This window comes from Sceloporus occidentalis, unplaced genomic scaffold (genome assembly GCF_023333645.1).
Source record: "Sceloporus occidentalis isolate IW3139 unplaced genomic scaffold, rSceOcc1.0.p SCAF_31, whole genome shotgun sequence".
Classification (NCBI taxonomy): domain Eukaryota; kingdom Metazoa; phylum Chordata; class Lepidosauria; order Squamata; family Phrynosomatidae; genus Sceloporus; species Sceloporus occidentalis.
Window position 1 is genome coordinate 1,482,367 of NW_028317011.1, and position 23,309 is coordinate 1,505,675.

The 23,309-nt window shown below is 40.4% G+C and overlaps 1 protein-coding gene across 1 annotated transcript; it reads right to left on the reverse strand.

Annotated features, from left to right (window-relative positions):
- Positions 1-2,705: 2,705 nt before the first annotated feature.
- On the reverse strand, positions 2,706-22,213 carry LOC149298689 (choline/ethanolamine kinase-like). Its single transcript, XM_089487049.1, has 11 exons — positions 22,053-22,213; positions 16,851-16,959; positions 16,616-16,729; positions 16,264-16,397; positions 10,039-10,143; positions 9,537-9,595; positions 9,080-9,164; positions 5,504-5,612; positions 4,468-4,565; positions 3,874-3,955; positions 2,706-2,762 (listed from the first exon to the last, which is right to left on the reverse strand). Exons 1-11 carry the CDS (start codon positions 22,211-22,213, stop codon positions 2,706-2,708), a joined length of 1,113 nt encoding a protein of 370 aa, XP_089343175.1.
- Between the last annotated feature and the right edge of the window lie 1,096 nt (positions 22,214-23,309).

Genomic DNA, 23,309 nt, shown 5'->3' on the forward strand with positions numbered 1-23,309 from the left:
TGAATCCTCCTACTCCTCTCTACAGGACACTGGCACTGATGGGTGGAGTCCCCAGCTCTTGCTTGGCTCTGTCTGGCATTACTCCGTTACCCAAGTCTGTCTTTTTAAAGAGATATGCAAGTGTCCGAAATAAAATGGGGCCACTATGTGTCATATGCTAATTATGCCATTTGCAACACAGATTTATTAGATGTCAACAAACCATTTGGTGCAACATCTGTGATTAACTGGCGCAGTTTTCTTTTCTGGATGCCCCTACCAATCTTAGCAGCTAATGGAGAATTGAGCAATATCACATGACCACTCAGCAGTGATTGTAAACTTAGGTATAACATTTGTCAATGCATGTGATATAAGCAGAGCGTTGTGTTTTAAGTTACTTATCTGTAACAAGCTCTTAATACTCAATATATAAAAAAAAAAAAACTGGCGAATTCCACTCTGTGTCTACACACATCCTCATGCACATGCTTAAAAGACACCCCTAGTGCTACTCTCTACTGCAGCTGGATTCAGCAAAGATCCCTACTAGAGAGGCTAAAGTTGGGCTCTGTACACAGTGTCCCTTTAATCCTTGGTGTTGGGCAACCTCAGCCTAGAGTGGGTTTTTTCATACAACTGCACAAGAAAAAAAAAAATAAGTGTTAGAGTAATTGGGCCCGAAATTCTGTATTGTAAATAATGTAGAGGACTCTATAATAGATTGCTGGAAAATTTTGTAATTGAAATGTAAAACAATCCAAGTAATATCACTACAATAAATGCACTAAGCCACTCAGATATAAGATAAATATTTCAGGAACCAGAAGATGTAAACATAGGATACACAAAGTGAGACTGAGCTTTAAGATAAACACACACCAAGTTGGAATGTTTTTCCCTTCTTAATTTTCATCAGACACATACAATATAACCAAGCCGTATACAGCACCACATTGTTGAACACGTTACAAGTAGTAGGACGATATCGCTCATACAGCGTTATAAATACATACACAAACTTCAGCCCCATTAGTAAGCCCAATCATAGTTATAATAAAAGTAATGAAAGTTCTACATGTATACAGAACTAAACACAGAAGCCGGTACGGTGCAAACCCACCTGTTAATTTTGTTAAACTTCTTCAGATCCACAGGCTCATACACACGCATACAGTTGCATACACTCTGAATCACGCAGCTGCTGCTTTCTGTCCTCTGTGCCCTTCAGATGTGTGTCTGATTTTGTAGAGTGAAGCCAAGTACTCCCAGTGTAACATGAGACCCAACACACACAAATGAGATGTTGCACAGGGACATGGCCAGCAGGGGAGCACATGCTCCCAATGACGGAAGAGTCACAGGCCCAATGTCACAAAACACTGGCCTATGTACGTATACAAAATAAAACAAGAACATTTTACCTAATAATTCTAGAGGGAATGTTGCAAGAAAAATATTCTCTGTTGCAGAAATAGTTTCTATTATACGGAATGTCTAAAAAAATACGAGCAATTTATTTTGGACACTTTCTTCCTATGCCTTTTTGTAAGCAAAATTACAACCTGATGATAATAATAATAATAATAAATGTGCAGAGACTCCAAAAATAAGCTAGACAACATAAGACGGGCGGCGTTATTTATGAGGGCAAACAAGTACAAAAAACGCTAAAAACAACTGAAACATTATATGGAATTCAATAAATTTTAACAAAATGTAACATTTAACCCCATAATTACTTTGCTACATTTCAGCATTCCATTTCCCTCTATTTAAATAGCAAACTGCCACGTGAATAATATCAGAAAAAAAGGTTAGCGTCATTGTTGCTTTTCTCACAAACTACACCCAAGGCTGATGGAGTGCAATAAAAACCATGTTAGAAATAACCCAGAGGAGGAGTATACATTAGGATATCAATGATTGCCCATAAGCACCACACGGGGAAGGGATTTGCTTTACAAACAGTACAATAAAACTGGAGAGATAAAATGCAGGAAATAAACAAAACACAATGGCTTTAAATTGACTTTTTATTAAAAAAAAATGAATAGGAATTAAATTATTGCGTGTACTAGTAACACTAATATCTTCAGTCATTGGACTAAAGATATAGCAGCATTGCATATCCCATGCAAGATGGAGAGACTTAAAACCATTTGAAAGGACATTCAAAAGCAAAGTCAATGTTTCAAACAGATGTTCTGCTATTAAATCAGTATATTAGCAGAAGCTTTAGTACAATGCCTAGTGTTTCTTTATAAAAACAATATAGTTGTAAGAAAGGTAAGTAAATAGCACTTGGCTATTGACCAGTGAACAAGTAGAGTATATCTTTAAATATAAAGGGTTGCTGCTGGGCATCCAGATATGACATCATATAGCAGGAGGACAAAATGTCAAGAGGGGAATGTGCAAGAGGCTATACAGACCTCACGCCTTTGGTGGCTGTTGAGAGGGCTGAGGGGACATAAGTCTGGGCTCAGAGCTGCTACCTCTGTTGACCCACTTTAACAGCAGCACTGAGAAAAGGTGTTTTTCAGGGGGACATAGTGTGCACAGAAGACATCGGGTGGTAAAGCGTATAAGGAATATTTGCTTTGATAAACAAAAGTACACGATCCAAGGAGAAAGACAGGGAAATTAATGGCGGCGGCCAGAATACAGTGATCAGTGAAAGTGGGGTGATGTGCTTGAGGCATAACACTTGCTACACATGCACTTCAGGACCAAAGAGGCTTCTGTTGAAAATATGCTTCGAACCGAGACATAGCGTATTCCTACAATATAAACAAACAAATAGAGCATTACCACAGGAAACATTGATCTCATGTGCAAAAGGGTCCATACAATTTTTACTACAACTACCTAAGGAATGAAGAAGAAGAAATAATTAACAAAGCAAGTGCAGCTGCACTAATGTAGCTGATTATTGTATAATACAGTGATCACTGAGAGAAAAGGTATGTAATCTATACATGCATAGACATACACGTTGAATATAATATATATATATATATATATATATATATATATATATATATATATATATATATATATATATATACATATACACACACACACACTTATATATTGCAGTTCCTTTATCAGCCAGCATGGGCTCCATTCAGTGTTCACTGATGCCAGGAGATGGGATTGCTGTAATGGCTAAGCGTAACCAGTGTTTATGTTGTAACAAACACCCAATGTGCGTAGATCAATGCTGGCTCTACCTGGCTGAGCAGACTCCTGGCTGGCATACATAGTACATTACATCCTAGCAGGCAAATTTCTTTTAGTACATAATAGCATGTACTTAAGTTATTAAGGAAAAAAAAGTCACATGAGATCATTTAAAATATGCCGCTCTCCTGTTGATCTAAACATCTAAAACAGTTTAGTAGCATTGGGTCACGTGACGCTGATGCACATCTGCCTCATGGATGCTAATGAGGGAGTGATCAAAAAAGGCTTGTCACGATAACCCCCTGAGACACATGGAGGTAAGTTTGAGTTTGGAAAGGACAAATTCATGGGGAGACTCCTTGTCTGCCAGCCCCTTCCTCTCATGTCTAAATCACTCTGTGTTCCTTCCCTGACAGCTGGGCTCAAAATGGGCTCACAGGAGTTTATTTTATTTAACTTTATGACCAAGCCAGCAGAGTTATTCTGGTGTAACTGCAGTTACATTGGGGGTCAGTCAGCAGTTAGCTAGTAATGCTGTGGACCCCAGGCTGTGGAATGAGACCCTGATCTCCAGTGCACCGCCGGATTATCAACCACCTTTAGGTGGTGACAGAAATCTCTTTTACATGTAATTCAGATAACAGGATCTAATAAGCCTGTAGCAGTAGGTAAAAACAAAAAGGAAGTCCCACACTCAATACTTACCAGATACCCAAATTGAATAGTGGAGATTTTTGCTTGTAAAATGGACCATAGACCCCAGAAGAAGTGTGAGGCCAAAGCAAACCTACATATAAATAATAATAATTAAAAAAAAACAACAAATGGTAGAAGCATGGTAAGTAAAAAATAAGAAACCATTTGGTACACACCACATATCTGATACCAACCTATCAGAGCTACACAGTTTGTTAAAGGAAAAAAAAAAGAGCTACAGTGCTGGGTCAAAAGTTTAATCAAGCTTAATAAAGTTGTGTTTCTTCTGATTTTTTTTCCAGCAGAGAAACAATGGGGGTGGTTTATTAAAACATAAAACAAGGTAGGGAAAATGGCAGTGTGTTAAATGAAGTGATATTCAACCAGTTTCCTAAGGCAATTGTTATACCGTTATTCATGTGATTAACCCTGTATTGGGCTCAAAGTAGAACACGGTTGGTAAGCAATAGTTGTAAATCAATTTCCCCTTTAGGAGTACAAAATGGCCAACAGCTCGAATTTTTATCTCAAATATTATCTTTTAGTGATTACACTCTTCAAAAGTATTGATAAAGGATAAATCGCACAAGATTTTCATATTACCTGTTCACCTCAATAACCATTGTTTCTTCCTGAGCACGACGTTCATCCTCGTTGAGCTCAGGAAACATCTCAGCCAGGTAGGAACGTAAAAAAGGCAGCTGATAAGACAAACACTGATTAAGAGACGGAACAGAATTACATGTTGCTCCTACATAAGAACCACATTTTGGGTACAGTAATCGGATGCCCAGCTATCACTTTAAATTCATAGAGAAGGGATACATTAATATGCTTCCTTTCATGTATGTTTGATTTTATAAATGTATCTCTGTTCACCGAGTCATCTTGTCATCCTTTTCATTAAACAGTAAGCATTTAATTCCTGTGGTTTTTCCCCAGTGGCCTACAAAGAAGCAGTCACCCAAGGACTTGTTGTTAATAATAGCCAGGAGAGAGATATGCCCCAGAACAGATATTTCAAAAAGCATGGATAATTCCTTCAGAGAGAAAACCAACATGGGAGCGGACAATGCTGAAAATAACCCGCCCTGTAGGAAGAGACCTACTCGGGAGGGGCATCACCATTTTTTGCTCACTTGGACCATTACAAGATGGTGATTACAACAAGAGGAGGATTCCATGTGGTTTTTCCAGTCTAACTGTAATTAATTCAGGGTATGCCTAGGCGTGGGTTCCTGACTCACTGTATCTAGAGGGATTTCAGCCGTACGACACCGACAAGACCTATGAGAGGCTGAAATGTATGTCTATTGTATTCCTCGTGCAGGGGAGGCTTGCTAACGGAGAGGTCTCCTCTGTAATGGTGCAAGTGAGAGAGGAAAAACAAAAAACACGGTGATGCCCCTCCGGAGTATATATCTTCTTATAGGGCAGGCTACTTCAGCGCCGTTCTTGGTATGAGATGAGGCTCCTATGTTGCAATATCTTCCGAAAGCCCATTTCCACATATACATTGTGAAGGAGCTCAGACAGAGAGAGGATGGAGCTGGCAGGTTTCTGATCTTGCCGATATAGGCCTATTAGTTTGATCAGCGTACATTCGTCAAGTCTGGAAATTAACAGTTTATTTGCTCACCTGTTGCTCTTTCGTTGGATAGTCATCCAGCTGTGATTTAAAGAAAGGCCATTCATTGTGATGATAATTATATACCCATTCGCAGAAGTGATTTCCGATATCAAACCCTCTGGCGACAAGAAACAACAAAACACTGACAATATCAGGGACATGCTAAGAGTAGAAATACATACATCAGCAATACAGCAATGTCAAGCAATACAGCACTTAAGCAGGAAGGTGTTCTGGCCTAGGTCAACAGGGGAGCATTTTCTGCAAAGCCAGGTGGAAGATGCTCTCCTGGGCAGTTAAGCCGCCATGTTTCACTGCTCAACGGACCAGTTACAAGAGACAATGCCGATCTACACAGTAGGTCCATTGCTAAGCATTCAGTAAAAGGCGCTGTGCACGTTTATGACACAGGGTACATGGAGATGATATATTCCAGCATGAGGGACAGAGCGGCTGAAGGCACTGCACTGGGTCAGGCCTAGGGCAGTGCTCAGAGCTAATAAATCACTAATTTTAGGCCAAGGGTAATCAACAAGTTGGTCAACAACAGCCCTACCTATAACTCCAGGTTATAAACCAAGCAGTAAATTACTAAGGATGGTTTTGTTGTTCAACATTGGCTTAAACAGAGCCTCAGCAGTACAGTACTAGCTTTTATTAAACCAAGGCTCCAGAATCTTTCACCTATCTGTGCGCTTAGTTTGTTACAGAATGTTCAAAAATTTGCAGAGCATTTGTGCTTTATAAATAAGTCCCAATAATGTTGTTATTAGAACAAGTGATAAAAATAAATTAAGAGTTACCATACTGTACCTATGCCTATAAAAACAAATAATTGAACCTGAAAATCGGGGAAATTTCACAAATAACAGTACTAGAAATAAACATATGCTATCTGAGTTATCTGCGATGACCCAGCTCATACAATTTGCCCTGGATTTTATTGTTTAATCATAGAATTTGACACCAGATAAGAACCATTCAGCCCATCTAGTCTGGTGTTTTTCCTGATGCAAAGACTCAGACCTAAAGTCCTTGGTCTTATCTCAGATTTGAGACAGCCATAAGCCTACCACATTCATGTTTATATTCTCTCACCGTATTACCCGCTATCACTTCTGCTGGGGACTGCTCCGTTTGCCTACCACCCTCTCAGTAAAGGAAAACTTCCTTACACTGCATCTAAGCCTCTATAGCTTTAATTTTAGATTATGACCTTTTATTCTAACATTCCCCCTCCTTTGAAAAAAAAACCACCTCGGATCCCATATCCCACCATGACATGTAATTTGAGATAAAAGGTAATCCTGTGCTGAATACTATTTGGGGTTAAAGAACGGAGCCTCCCGTTGCTGGCCGTCAGTCACCCTATTGTTTAAGCTTATCTGCAAAACACATTAGCTAATGTAGCTTCAATAAACTTCCTTTATCTGAAGACATGATTGCTATAGTTGTCATGCGATATTTTGAATAATTTCCTTGCTCAAATACCACATTTATGGCAATTCTAAGTCTTGCCTATACAATAAAATCCTTTCTTCAGTAAGAGGTTCAGGATGGGTAATTAAGACCGAGACATTAGTAAACCACTAAAGGCAGCCTAAAAAACTATTATGCAAAAAGAAAACAGCACATATCTTTTTGAAATCACAATTGTAATCCGATACTATTAAAGAAATTGTGGGAGTTCTCTTAAATTCGGGCTTTCGTTGTTTCCCCCACTATTACTTAATAAGCTTGGACTGACTATTCTGGAATTACCGAGTCCTGTCTAGCCTTCTTTATATGTATGAGAATAGAACGTCCCATCTATCCAAGATACGAGCATCCGCCTCATCCCGAGTTGGTGAACACTTTATCTGGTAACACCGAGTGACTGTGACACTCTGTATTGTGATGGATAGACTTTTTACAGATAATCCATGCACCACCCTGATTCATCCCCTAAAGCAGTTTTTGGAGGATTCATGTTTTAACAGCAGATTACATTAGCCTCAGAAAGAATTATTTAAAAACGGAATAGATAAATGCACTATGGTCGATATTCCTTCAAATGGGATTTTGCTTTTAAATATGCAGCTTGGAGGAAAAACTGAGAACTCAGGACCACGTGACTATTGAACACACAATGTGAACATAAAAACAGTAATGCAATTGTGTTTTTCTTCAGTCACTATCAGTGGCATTAACGTCAGCGATAGTAAGTGACCTTCAGCCCTGAAATGTAACTCAGCATTAAAACTCTCACAAGCAGGGGCCTCAACAGCATCTAATCTTTTTTTGTCCCAAGAGACAGTACCATTAAAAATGAAATCATGAGTTGCTTATATAAATTGGCCATATCATGCTGCCCTTTGGGGACATTAACGGTCATTTACTGCACCCTCCCCAACATGACAGCATACCACTATCCCGTTACTTTGAGTCGTTGGGTAGCTAAGTATTAGAGGCGAGAGGCACTACTACTAATTTAGTCTCACAAATAATTGCTTGAAGCTATTTGCGCTATTTGTTGTTCCTTTTATTTTTTGGTCACTTCTATTGAGACGGAGTATTCAAGCAATATTGATCTGCAGTTGATTGTAGTTCTAAGTAGGATTTCTGTTATGTTAAAGAAAACACAACAGTCACTAATTCTTCATTAAAACCAGGGCCGGCCCGACAATGGAGCAGAGTGGGGCAACCGCTCCAGGCTGCACTTTTTTTTTTTTTTTAAAAGCGAAAGAGAGAGAAAGGGGAAGCCGAGTGGTTTTCGCTTACCAAGCCGTCAGTACCCGCTCGGCGCCCCTCTCTCTCCTCTGCGGCGAGTCTCCCTGTTCGGTCTCGGTGCTGGCTTGTAATGCTGAGTGCCGGAAGATTATCTCATTTCCGGCACTCAGCATTACAAGCCGGCACCGAGACCGAACAGGGAGACTCGCCGCAGGACTGCTGAAAGGTAAGTACGGGGGGGGGGGGGGGAGCGGCAGGGACAGACGGAGAGGCGGCATTTTGTCTTGGGCCGGCCCTGATTAAAACAATCATTTTAAACAATTGATTTGTCAAATAATCTTTGCTCGCCTCTTATTATATGAAAGTACTTACCAAGCCCTTTTAGAATCTCTGCGTTAACCTTTCCTTTAGACATTCATACCTTGCACCTCTACCAACATAGAGCTCATACGTTAGCAGATGTACAGATATGACATTAACAATTTGCAAATAATAAAACTGCAAGTGTACTAATTATGATTGGCTTCTTATCAAGAGCACCTTTTACCAACCTACATATAACACGGGCATTAACTCAAACTAGCTGCTCAGTCTAAGACTAAGGATATCATCATGAAATCCATGAACAGAGGCACTAACTGTGCCATTAGCACTCACATGTTTAACATCACATGGGAAGCATATGACAGACTAAAAGCATTTAATATCCATACAAATCAATGCAACAAACTGCATTTCAGAAGCACACAAGGTCTTGCTCATATAATGCCAAGCATGACGCAATCGCTTTCACTAAAAAGCAGTACATCAGAATTGATAAAGAATGAACATCTGAGAGCAGGTAAACAGACAGTTCACTTTAGACAACGGACTGACCTGTAATTGTAGCTGCTGTACTCAAAGTCAATGAGCATGAGTCTTTCTGAAGGTGAACTGTGAGATGAAAGAAGCAGGATATTACCTGATGGGGAAAAAATAATGTCAGTTAAGGTCTTGGAAAGGGGCACACACAATCATAAAACTGGCCACAAGCTCATGATGACCCAGAGATCCCAACAAAGTATTGGTGAACTGTAAACATTTAATTCATAGGACAGTCTAGTCGTGTTAAATACTGTAAGTGTTCTAACTTTTAGTATTAGTTTATTTAGTATTATGTGATATTACAAATATCATAAAAAAAACAAAACTTGATGCCGTAAGAATGTTGGTGTAGTATGAACTAAAGCACCAGTTATGCAAGTGTTTAGGTGGCCCAATGAAAAACTGCCCAACAATATGGCCTAACTAATCTTGCAAAGGAGAATATCAGGGAATGTTGAGTGTCTCTTACCCTCCTGAACATCATTGTGACAGAAGACAACAGGAGATGCTGTGGATTCCAAAAGCAATCTATAAAAAGATAGGACAAATTGACAGATGTAACATCTACAAAACCAAAGGCGCACCTACTTCCTAAACAAAATGGTCACATTTGCAGTTATTTGCTATAAAAAACAAAAATGTGTAAGTTCAGAGCTATAGTCACCACACAGAGAACTAGAGAAATTATCTGTCGTGCGCATACCAGATCACCACCGGGAAAACTCTGGGTTGCGGGAGCAGGTTTGTGACAAACCCTGCCCATTTCCCCATTAAACAGCCGTGTGTCCCGTGATGTCCGCTGGACCACCCATCAACATCAGCGGGACTTCCTGCCCACATCCCACACGGGAGGGCTCCAGGTAGCCGAGCCATAAAGTGTATTCATAGACTAGTCGCTTCAGAAAGTCAGACATAAAAATACTGGATAAATAAGGCCAGGGGCAAGTAACTCGAACCCAAACAATTCTTACCTCAGACTTTGCATCTCTTCCTCTAAATGGAGACTCTTTAGCTGGTAAAATTTTTCCATCAGAGAATCTTCCGTAAATGAAAGAGTGGAAATCTCAGACATATACCTGCAAGACGTTGAGAGAAAAAGGCTAGCCATGTACTTCTGAGTTAACACAGGACAGAGCAAAGGGGATCAGGAGGATGATGGATATGAATTTTGGCATGCGCTCTCCATTAATTGTGTTTATATTTTTTTTTTTTTGTTTATTTTAACTTTTTTATTGCACACAGAGAACCCGACAATGAACAAAAATTTCATTAGTAGGAAATATAAATGCTTAAATATAAGGGACCTTACTTAAATTTTTTTTTTATTATTTATTTATTTTTTTTTTCTTTTTTTCTTTTATCAAATAAATAAATACATTAAAACCAAATAGACAGTATTCACAAATGTATAACCTCCCTCCCAACCCGCCCTGTGTCTGCAAGGAAAATAAATAAATAAATAAATAATTATATATCACCATAGACCCCAAGTAAATTGGAAGTCCCTCTTTTTATTTTTGGATTCACCACTTCTATATTGTTCATATTTTTTAATTTGGTCAATCAAATTTAACCACTGGGGTAGTGCGGGGGCTCCTTTATCAAACCATTTCCTCAAGATCAATAATCTCCCTAAAAAAAAGATTTTCTTGAAGAGTTTGTTTAACCTGCCAAACTGTTCTACATCACCTAGTATTACAACCTTTGGATCTATTACACCATTGCAATTAAATTTAATCTTCAAAAAATTAAATATGTCGTCCCAGAAATTTTTTATCATATCACATTGCCACCATAAGTGCAATAAACCTGCATTAAGGGCCCCACATCTGGGACAATCTGAATTGTCTCTACAATTAATCTTCCATAGCTGATGCGGAGAGTAGTATAGCCGATAAATAATTTTAAGTTGAGTGAATTGGTATTGTTTATTTAGAGTGCAACACCCTGTGTTAATTAGAATACGGTTCCATGAGGCCTCATCAATAGCCCCGATCTCCTCTTCCCACCACCTTTTAATCTTATCTCGGAACCTATATCCATTTCTCCAAGCAACATTTTATAAATAATACTAAGTGTCTTTTTCCCTATAGTCCTTATCTGTAAAAATTCAAACAAATCATGTGTCTCAAGTACAAAAAACTTCTTATTTTCCGTGTAATTATATGCATGTAATAATTGATTGTACCAAAATTTATGACCATTATCCAAACCATATTCAAATTTAAGCTCATCAAAGCCCTTAATATGGCCAGTAGTAAACAACTGACCAACAAAATTAATACCTTTTTTAATCCAAAAGTCTCTCCCTAAACCCTTGTGAAACTCCTTGAATTTTAAATTGTGCCATATACGTGTATGGGGTAAACTTCCCTCAATTTTACAAATACGTTTAGTTTCTTGCCATACTTTCCTATATAATTTCACCAAAGTTGTGTAACCAACCTTCCCATCCACTTGTAAATCCATCTCCAACATTTCAATGGGGTTAGAGGTCCCACTAGTTTCTAAAAGAAACCGTATTAATCTTCCATATTCGTCTAACCTCAAATTCTGAATCTTCGTAGCTAGAAAGTATAATTTGAAATGGGGCAATGCCCAACCACCCTCACCCTCCGGTGATGTAAGCTTGGCATATTTCATACGCACTCTTCCTCTTCCCCACAAAAGTTTACTCAGTGCAGCTTCTAGCCCTCTAAACCATTTATCCGGAATCCACACTGGTGAGGCAGACAAAACAAACAAAACCTGCGGGAGAACAATCATCTTCACTAAACTCACTATCTGCCAACGATAATGGGAGTTTAGCCCAAATCTCCGCCTTTTTTTGTATCTTTATACCTAATGGGATAAGATTCTGCTTCATAAAAAGCTCGACTTTACTCGAAATTTTAATCCCCAAATATTCCACAGGATCCCCCTGACTCAAAATCTTAACCCCCTGGACCTTGGGGATACTTGCTGGATTCAATGGAAGAAGTGTTGATTTATCCCAATTAATTTTAAGACCCGAAAGACTACCGAAGTTATCAACCGTGTCTATCACTATTGGGAGCATTTTTTCAGTGTCTTCCAGAAACAATAATAGATCATCCGCATATAACAGCAGTTTATCTTCATTACCTTTTATCCCAAATCCTCTTATTTGATGATTCTTCCTAATACTAAGAGCTAGGGGTTCAATATATAATATAAATAAGAGGGGGGAAAGTGGACATCCCTGCCGGGTTCCTCGACTTAACGAAAAAATATCGGAAAGCTTACCATTTAAGTTTATCCTTGCTACTGGAGAACTATACATAAGTTGTATCCAACTCAAGAAACCCTCTCCAAAACCAAAAGCTATTAACGTATGCCATAAAAAACTCCATTCCACCCTATCAAATGCCTTCATGGCATCCAAAGATAGGATGGAGTGGGAAGAGTTCCTGCCCAGCTGGAGGTTGGCAAAAACTCTTTCAAGATTAGAATGTAATAATCTTCCTGGTACAAACCCTGTCTGATCTTCTCCAATCAGATCCGACACACACCTTGCCAATCTTCTAGCTAGCACTTTAGCTAGGATTTTCACATCGGTGTTAAGTAAGGAAATCGGCCGATATGAATCCACTTTTGCTGGATTTTTATCTTTTTTAAGAATAAGAATAATTACTGCTTCCAGCATAGAGCTTGGTAGCTGCTTTTCTTTCAGACCTTCAGTAAAAACTGAGCATAACATAGGTAAGAGAGCACCTGCGTATTCCTGATAAATCCCAAAAGGGAGACCGTCCCCTCCTGGGGCAGAGGAGGATGCACAAGAGAAAAGTGCATCCCTCATCTCATCCACCGTAATTTCCCTTTCTAATACATCCTTCTGTTCTTCCGTGATCGTAGGTAAAGCACACTCCTTTAAAAAATCCACTATATCTCCCTCATTTACTACTGGATCTGCTTGATAAAGCTTAGAAAAAAAATTAACAACTACTGCCTGTACTTTACTTGGTTCCCTTACCACCCTACCATCTTCCTCTTCAATTGCCAAGATATCGCTTTTATCTTTCTGGGCCTTTACCAAGTTTGCTAACAATTTCCCCGGCCTACCCCCTTCTACAAAGTTCCTTTGACCTCTAAAAAATAACTTGTGTTGTGCCTTATCTATCATCAAAGCTGCAAGTTGGTCCTGTAATTCTTTCATTTGTTTATGATTCTCCCTTGAAGGATCTTTTGCAAAATTTGCTTCACTACTGAAAACTCTCTCTCTTATAGCTTTCTCTTTTTGGAAGAAACTTCGTTTCTTTATGACCACATCTCTAAGGAGCAGCCCCCGCAAAAATGCTTTAAGTGTGTCCCAGACCACCCCTAAAGTTGCGGATGTTCTATTTATCTCCCAAAACTCTTTTAGGGTATGAATATTCCTCTCTTTAGTGTCCAATAGTGTTAGCCAATGGGGATTGAACCTAAAAGGTTTCCCTTCATTCTTCCTCCCCTCCCCCAATAACAAATCGACCACTAATGGTACATGATCTGAGATTGTCCTCGAGTCATATACGATCTTATGAATAAACCTAGTCCCCAAATCATTACATAAAACTAAATCAATCCTAGATGCAGTTTGATACGAGGCGGAAAAACATGAAAATCTTTGTGTAACAGGATTCATTAAACGCCAAGGATCATTCCAACCTAGTTCTTCAATTATTCTTGCTAATGGGGTCTGGATATTTACATTCATAGTCCGTAAATTACCCACTCGGACCACATCTTTCACAGAATCCAATATACAGTTAAAATCTCCAAACAAAAATAATGGGAGATGTTCCTTATCTCGAATAAATTGAACTAATGCATTTATTGGCTGTGAGGAGAAAGGGGGAGGAACATAAAAAAAAGCCATAATCATCTCTCGGTTATATATTGTCAAATGTACAAAAATAAATCTACCTCTCCCATCAATTTTTTTGTTCTTAATCTCTAATGGAATATTACGATGGAAAAGTAGTGAAACTCCAGCCGAATAATTAGAATGAGAGGAGTGTAATTCCACCTGAGCCCATCTTCTTGACAACCTCCTCTGAGTCTCTCCTATCGTATGCGTTTCAGCTAAACAAATAATAGCCGGAAGATATTTCTGAACGCGATCAAATATGGCTACCCTCTTCTTACGTTCCCCCGTTCCCCTCACATTCCAAAACAAAACCTTAATCGACATTCAAAAAAAAAAAAAAAAAATCTTAACCCTGCAGACACATAACCCCCCCCCCCGTGATGCGTGGTGGACAATTTCCCCACGTATCTCTACACACCGTCATAGTTACTCCCCCCCCTCCATCCCTACAACAAAATAAATTAGACATTTAGAATTACAACCCCTCTCCTTCCAACCATCGCCTCCTGAGGACTCAAGAAAAATAAGGTTCCTGACTTATATTGTACTCGGAGCTTTGTGGGAAACAACAAAGAGTAAGGAATATTCGCCAATCTAAGCCGTTTTTTAATTTCCCCAAAGGCCACTCGATGTAATTGTGTTTCCCTGGAAAAATCTGGATACATGGCAATCTTTACCGAATTATATGTGATTGTACCCATTTCCCTGGCACGTCTAAGAATTACATCACGATCTGATGAATTTAACAATCTAATTATCATAGTCCTGGCTGGAGCCCCCGGTATAGGGGCTTTTGCTGGAATTCTATGGGCCCTTTCCACGCAAAATAACGGAGAGAGTGTTTGTAGCCCAACAGTCTCTTCAATCCATCTCTGACAAAACATTTTAGAATCTGATCCCTCCACCCCCTCTGGTAAACCCAGAATACGAATGTTATTCCTTCTGGATCTGTCTTCCATGTCTCTCATTTTCTCTTTCAATTTCCCCATGTCCGTACTCAGAGAAGTTGTAATATTCTTTATCTGCGTGGTTTCTTTATCTAAAGAAGGGACCAATGTTTCCAACTTATCAATCCTTTCTCGTATCTTATTTAAGTCATCTCGAATAAAGGAGACTTCAACCGATAAGCTTTTAACTTTTGAATTTAATTCCACTAGAGCTTGATTGGAATTTTGCACTTCTTTAAGAATGGTACTGAGGAGTCCCGGTTCATTTGACCGAGTATTCTCCCCCCCAAAATTCTCCGTTTCTGGGGGAGATACAGATCTTAATTCGTCTATATCTTCTCTACCTTCCACTGAGGGCACATTTTTTGCTGAGCGGGTTTTCGTCATAACCGGGGAGGCTTTAAGGAATTTGTCAATTTTGCCTGCCCCAATACACCCTTTTGGAGAGCTAATGCCTGCGGACTTCCGATTTGGATTTTTAGGAGGCATTTTCTATTTCCTTCCTTTTCCTTTCTTCCTCCCCTCTTCTCCTTGTTCTTTTTACTTTATTATCAAATATATAGACTTCCAGTCTTAAATTGGATTGAATTGAGTTGAAATAATCTAAGACAAATCAGTATCCGGACCACAGTGCATTTTAATGCTAAACAGGCATTTAGGGAATAAGACCCAACAAACACTTCAACAGCTTTCCAGCTTAACTCCTTTTGCAGTGTCCAGACCACAGTGCATCTGAATGCTGACCACGTATTTAGGCAATAAGCCCCAACAAACGCTTCATCGGCTTTCCAGCTTAACTCCTTTTGCAGTGTCCAGACCGCAGTGCATCTGAATGATGAACAGGCATTTAGGCAATAAGCCCCAACAAACACTTCATCAATTTTCCAACTTAACTCCTTTTACAGGATATATAGTTGTAATCTGGTTAGCTCACCACCAGAGGGAGTACTACCAGATCTTGCCACAAAAAAAAAAAAAAGGGAGACAGAGGGACTGCCGTGCCGTGCCGTCGTGCTGCTGTATCGGGGTATCGGGGGTATTGCCGCAATATCACCTTATCCGGTGCCGTGCTGCACCACCTGAACCACCAGACCACCGAACCACTCAGCCGCCGAACCGCTCGGCCGCCGGACCGCTCAGCCGCCGGAGCACTCAGCCCCAAGCCTGGATTCTAGCCGGCAATTGTAAGCGGCAAACTCCGGTAGAGGAAGGAGAGAGGGGAAAGAGGGACGGAGGGAGGAGGAAGCACGCAGGTACGTCCCTACGTCATGACGACCCCGAATTGTGTTTATATTAATATGAGAGAGTCTTTTACAGTTTTTTTTTTGCTTCTCATTCATAACATGTATTAGAAGCTCTGTTATACTATGCCCTCTTCTACTCACTTGTCCATGGTACTGAACAGCCACACCGGCATTTTGTTGAACGGCATCTCCATCCCATGGAATCTGGCCATTTTCTGTGCAATCTCACTGGACACTTCAGGGTCAGCAAGCTCAGATGTCACCAACCGTCTACTCTGAAGTGAGATATTCATCAACAAATAATTTTAAACCTAATGGTCCAATCTAACTGTGCCAAATTCACTATGAAGAAAGAAAAAAAAAAAAAAGGACTTACCCATTTATACATACTACCCCATTGTTGCAATGTAGCCCAACTAAACAGAGCATATAACTTAGGAAACAAAAGTCAGTCTATAAACATGTGTACAAATCACTGCTAAACGCATCTTACAGGGATATATTCTTCAAGGCGTCCTTGCGGAAATACACCATATAATTGTGGTCCAAGGGAGCGCTCGGCAAGAATTGCAAACATGACACTTTCCTGTACCAGAGAATCCACACCCTGCAAGACAACATAATAAGATTGCAGTGGTGCATACATTCTCAGAAATCTAACAAGGGTATTATAGATATATAGATATATATATACATACATACATACCCCATGGGATAGTCTACTTTACCTGCAGAATAGCTCCATACAGCCGTAGCAGAACCTGTCGAGGCTCAGTGGATTGTGTTCTCACGGAGTCTACAAGACTGCACTTATACAGAAGGTTGCTCAGGCCACCACTAAAAGAGAGAAGATGTATCGCTCATCATACATTGTACTTAAACGGTCACATCCTTAGATAAAAGCAGAGACAGTGCACCAGTGCAAAAACAAGACTTCTGATTCCCAGATGCATAAACACCAATAAGGACGAGTGCCATTAACTATAGAGGGCTTGTACTTCCACCAGGATGTACTGAAACCACCACTGAGAGCTTGATTAAAATTGAATTCAAAAAACCAGATTATAGACACACACTTTAATATTACCAAAGCAGTGAATCAACGCACGTGTTAGAGAGTACCTCCCTGCCGTACAGCTCTGAAGGTTTCTGTCTCCAAATTACTGCTCCTTTAAAAGGGAATGACCACAATGTTATACAATATTTAGTGGACCCCTTTTGCACTCTTTTCAAATTAGAAGCTTATAGGAATGTGCATTCTACTACTACGTGACAGTGCTGGTGTTAAGTATCATGGTTAATTTTGTAGAGTATACATATTCTAATTGTGCTATGGTGCGATCTGTAATCAGTAATTGTATGTTAGGGCCAGCCCCAGCAAGTTTTTCAGGTAAGGAAGGCCAAACTGGCCCTGTATAATATATATATTATATATAAGGGCTCAACAAATCCCAGGCGCCAGGTCGACTGAGAATTTCGTCCTGACGTCTAGGTCAGGGGCGTCCAACGCAGTGGCGTTACTACCGGGGTCGTGACTGCGACCGGGCCCCGGCGGCAGGGGGGCCCAAGCCAAGGGGCCGCCCGAAATCTTTTTTCCGTTTTTTTTAATAATTATGCCCTTTGTACATGCGCCCCTTTTTCTTTGATTTTTTTACAGATATGATTCAATATGTAAATTGAATTTGTTGAATTAGTTGAAAAAAAATTGTTGGGTAAAAATCATGTTTTTTGGGGGGGGTGAGGGGGGCCCTTAACAGATTCTCACACCCGGGCCCTGAGGCGTCTAGTTACGCCCCTGGTCCAACGTGTGGCCGCGGGCCAAATGCAGGCCACACGTTGAAGTCCGGCAGGCCGCAGCATGGTGTGCAAGCCGTCCGCCTAATAAAATTAAAGCAAGTGGGATGGCAGACCGAAGTTCACGTAGTGCAGGCACGAGGTGAGGTGGTAAGACTGGCGTGTGTGCACGCCGCCCACTTTAGTTTTGTTTTAGGCGTTAGGTGGCCTGCTTGCACACACTGTGCTGCTGAGTGGCAGTGCCTCAGTGAGGTTCTTCGTCCCGCCCCTTTCAAGACATGACACTCAAGGGGGCTGGGCTCACAGAAGAGCTCCTTGTGACAGGGAAAGGATCGTTAAGTAGGAGGAGAGCGGGGAAAAAAAAAAGAAGAAAGAAAAGCGAAAATGTAAGTATTAAATAAAAAGAAAGAAGAAAGTGAACTATATTTAAGGGGGGGGATTCCCTGGAGACATCAATTTTTGTCGTTGAAAATAAAACTTTGTTAGCTTTTCTAGCTGGCTCCTAGATTCAAAACAAATTTGTCAAGCCCTGATAGAGATAGAGATATAGATATATATATATATATATATATATATGTCAGGCAGCCATGTCCTGTCATTTTTCCAGGAATCAACTAAATCGACATACTCAATAGAGCAAGGACTTCAAAGAACAGGTCAAGAGAAGAGATTTCATAGAAACTCCTTTAAGTGTCACTTATTGTAACTATGTCTAATGAAAGGCAATGAGAGGATGGCTCTTCATCACATTGTGAAATAAGTTGAAATATTACACCTACCCACAGCTCACAAAACCTTACAGTTGCATGATGGAGGCCATTTAACCACACTGAGGAGATCTCTTTTACACATAGGATAAAACACATCAACTGCATATATTATATTCATGAAAACAATAACAAATTTGTTTAGTTAATCTGGCATCATATTATCACGCTAGGTCCTTGGAAAATCCCCACGTGACAGATTAGATAAAGTCCCAGTGTATGCAGTGAAGAAAGAAACAAAACATTGGTCGATAAATATGAACATCTAACTATTCTTTATCTTCTATAGCGTTATCAGTCATAGAGCACAACAGTGAAGTCAAGGTCAAAGTCCTTACTCCTTACCCAGCAGTTTTTTGTGTGATTAATATTCAGATCAAAAAAAACAAAACAAAAAACCATCTACTCTGTTCTCATAAAAGGCCTTTATTATGCTTTCAGTTAGGGCTGAAACAATGAATCGATAAAATCGACAATAATCGATAACGGAAATCGTTGTCGACGATTTCCGTTATCGATTCATCGAGTGATCGATTCGTTGTTGGCTCCTTTTACTTACCTCCGCGAGCGTTCCCCGCTTCCGCTATACGCTCTGCACTCCCCGCCTTCTTTTAGTTGCGTGACGGATGTGACGCGTTCCGGAGGTAAGTATTCTTCATGTATGTGCGAGTGGCTCCGTTCGCACAGAGCGGTTCGCTCTGTGCGAGTGGCTCCATTCGCACAGAGCGGTTCGCGGGGGTGGGGGTGGGGTTTCAGGGGATGCAGGGCAGAGTGGGGGTGGGGGGGCAGGCCAGCGTAGGAGACTGAGTGCAGGGCAGAGTGGGGGTGGGGATGCAGGGCAGGGTGTGAGTGTGGGGGCAGGGCAGGAGACTGGGTGCAGGGCAGAGTGGGGGTGTGGATGCAGGGCAGGGTGTGAGTGTGGGTGCAGGGCAGAGTGGGTGCAGGGTGTGAGTGTGGGGGCAGGGCAGAATGTGGGGGCAGGGCAGAGTTGGAGACTGGGTGCAGGGGCACAGTGCTGGGTGCAAAGTGCCAGGGCTGGGTGCAAAGTGCCAGGGCTGGGTGCAAAGTGCTGGGTGCAAAGTGCCAGGGCTGGGGCAAAGTGCCAGGGCTGGGGCAAAGTGCCAGGGCTGGGGCAAAGTGCTGGGTGCAAAGTGCCAGGGCTGGGTGCAAAGTGCCGGGTGCAAAGTGCCGGGTGCAAAGTGCCGGGGGTGGGGCAAAGTGCTGGGTGCAAATTGCTGAGTGCTGGGTGCAAAGTGCTGGGTGCAAAGTGCCAGGGCTGGGGCAAAGTTTCTTGAACAGTAATAGTCCACCTCTTTTCAGAATGTTTGGGGTTATTTTGTTTCATAAATATTGTTTGGGTTTTTGTACTTTGAAAATATTGTTTTTTTATTACATCATAACAAAATAAGAATGTTAATGTAAATTTTAAGTTGTTTTTTAACATCCAGTTCATTAAATTATTTTAAATAAACTAAAAATTTGCATATTGTTTTTTTTACCCGATTAATCGAAAAAATAATCGGCCAACTAATCGATTATTAAAATAATCGTTAGTTGCAGCCCTACTTTCAGTAGTTATCATATGGTTTAAACAAAAGGCAGTTTGGTGAAGCCCATCCAAACTTTGGTGAAATTACACAATTCACAGGAAAACAAAAACTCAGCTTGTGTAAATATAGGAAATAACTTAGATGAGGGTGGCATTTAGAGTAGTGAGTGAGAATGAATGACGCAAGAGAAAACAAGCTTTTAATGTAGGATGCATGCCAAGAGACTGTAAATTGTTGATCAAACACTGTATTTTTCCTCACCATCTATTAGCCAATATTGAGTCCTTCAGTTTTTTTTTTTTTTTTTTTTATTATCAGCCAACAACAGATATACCTCTTACCCCATTAACTTTGTAATGTTAGGGACACTTTTTTTTTTTTATAAACTATAACCTTTAGGGAATTACATTTAAACAACCAATACGCCACTGTTATATTGCAAAAAAGAAATCCCTGCATTACCTCACGATTTGGTTTTGCACACACACATACATATATATATATATATATATATATATATATATATATATAAAATGTTGTGATTGTTTACACCTGGAGGAAGAAAAAAAAACAAAAATACAATGTATAGATGATTGCCATTGGGACGCACTAATGAAGACTTTTGACTTTTTGCTGGCATCTCTTCAGATGAAGGGGGACCCCATCCTGCTGGCCGACATTTTGGATAGGAAGCAGGTGGAATGAGCTTCAGGAGTAGAGACCAGCGCAGGACTGCTTTTTTAATCCCACTCCCGCTGATTTTTTGTCCAGCCATAACAATTTAGACAGGACTCACCAAACTTGGTGTACATTGGCTTAGCAGCAGGAAAAGCAATATATGGCCATATAATGTGACGAATTTCCAATATTTATGCCTTATACGTGTTTTAAAATAGTATTTAATGAGTGTGCATGGATTTCTTGCATTGTTCTCTCCCCTATCTATATTAATCCAAAATTTAAAAAAAATCCAAAAAACAAAAAACACAATAATGGTTGCACTCAGTACTTTCGCTGAGAGTAAGAAGACAAATAGTAAAGTATTCACTAAATGTTTTACTGTCTTAAGGCTCAGAAGCAACAAGAACTGAAAATCCCCAGTGGGGGAAGGCAGACAGTATACATCCCATTCCATATCCTTTTTCAATGCAGGGAGGCTTACAGCCAATGTCCTTAGTTGCATTCAGGTTGAGAGTAATGTATTGTCTATGTTACTAAACAAAAATGTAGACAAGATTCATAAAATAAATCAGAACCTTAATACGCATAGAAAACAGAACCTCTGCAGGACTAAAGAAGAGTAACTGTTACTCTTTATTTCCTATAATGTCACATTGTATCAGCACCAAAGGCATACTGTTGAAGAACAGGTTGATTTCAGCATAATAGATTGGTATGCTGGTTATTAGTTCAATTAGATCATCTTCAAAATTAATAAATTATAAAATTCATTATATATACACAATCACAAAAGAGTTGGGGTTTTTTTCACCCAATGTATGGTTCTTATCCCTTATTACATACATCATGTCTTCTCCTATGTAAATTTCTGATTTGCGGCACCTGTAGCTTAATGTTTAAGAGGTCAATCAGTCTAGCCCATTTCCCGTAGACACGATGCTAACAGTTAAACGGAGGTTTCCATCCGCATTGAGCAGTCTAGTAACCACAAATAAATGGCAGAGTCTCAGCAATTGGCTACGGTAAATCGACCTTTCCCTGGAAGCTTTACATACACTTTACATCATTGAAAAAGCCACAGTTTGGCAACTGTGTGCACAGATCGGGCGAGCAATTCACGTGACGTATCTCAGTTTACCTGACCACAGACACTCTCATTTGGTCTGGTTCGATGTCTCTCCATACTCCCCTCAGGTATTCTCTGCATAAAGTGTACGCTCTCGTATGCAACTGGCGGGTTGCCTCTAGGCGTCGGCCTCCAGGGGAAAGGGGGACCGAGCTCTGATGGGACGCTGTCATGCTGTTTGCCGGGAGCTGAAGGCCGGATCGGGGAGGCTACTGGTTTAAGGACGGATGGATCTAGTGACAGTCTATATAAGGAACGGCATTAATAACAGTGCACTCCCTCGGTTCAGGTTGTCTCATGTACTGCCGGTCCTTGTATGTCCCTTTGGACTGACAGAACTGACCCCACAGCTCACAACCTCCATGGAACCAGAATCCACTCTGACTCATCCTGCCAATAGAAGCACAGCGAAACCACGCCCCATACACTAATGCGGCTCACACCAAACCCAATCACACGTACATGCCGACGCCTACTTAGGCGTGATTGGAGGGAGACAGAATGTATAGCGATACGCGGTTGGTAAACTTTGGAACGCAAGAACGTGTGCGATAGGTGACCGTTGAAACGCATGGATAGCTGGGATTGGTTGGAGACCGTGTCGTTAGATCTGGTTGGCGGGAACGCTTCCGTAGGAAAGAATCGGAGGTGAGTAACCACGGAGGGGCATTTCATTATAAAGGTTGGTGTGGTGTGGACGGATGGAGTCTGACTTTGATACCATTCCCCAGTCATATGTCAAAGTGAGTTCTCGTAACGTGCTGCGTAACGTGTTTAGGGCATGGAAACGGCTACCGATCAACATGCATATATTTGGATGACGATCAACATGCATATATTTGGATGACGTGAACACTGTTCATGATAATTCTAAAAAAATAAGCTATGTACACTAATGGGACACGCCAGGCATTTCTTTCATTCTCAGAACAAAAGGGCGTATTCTGAGGGTCATTTTTTGTCCGTTGAGTTTTCTGGTACCTGATTAACCTGTGTTTAGCCTGGGTTATTCCAGAAATCAAAATTATGATAAATCGGCCCAATAACGAAAAGGCTTTGGGATGTACACTCAGTATCTGCATGAGCACCAGCGGTACCACCATTAAGTTCTCTAAATTTGTGTATGTTATATGCTATTTTAACTATCTGGCACTTTTGCAAGGCACATGGGTTTGTATATATGTTACGATGCATAGTTACTATGTATTCACATTTACAAGGTGTAAGTATACACATTTAACTTTTATTTAATTTGTATTATGACACACA

Coding starts and splice junctions, on each gene's coding strand:
- LOC149298689 (XM_089487049.1), bottom strand. CDS start 22,213: ATGACAGCGTCCCATCAGAGCTCGGTCCCCCTTTCCCCTGGAGGCCGA. Junction 10,144..16,263: donor CTGTTCAGTACCATGGACAA/GTGAGTAGAAGA, acceptor AACGTCTTGCAG/GTATATGTCTGAGATTTCCA. Junction 3,956..4,467: donor ATGGTTATTGAGGTGAACAG/GTAATATGAAAA, acceptor ATTTATATGTAG/GTTTGCTTTGGCCTCACACT.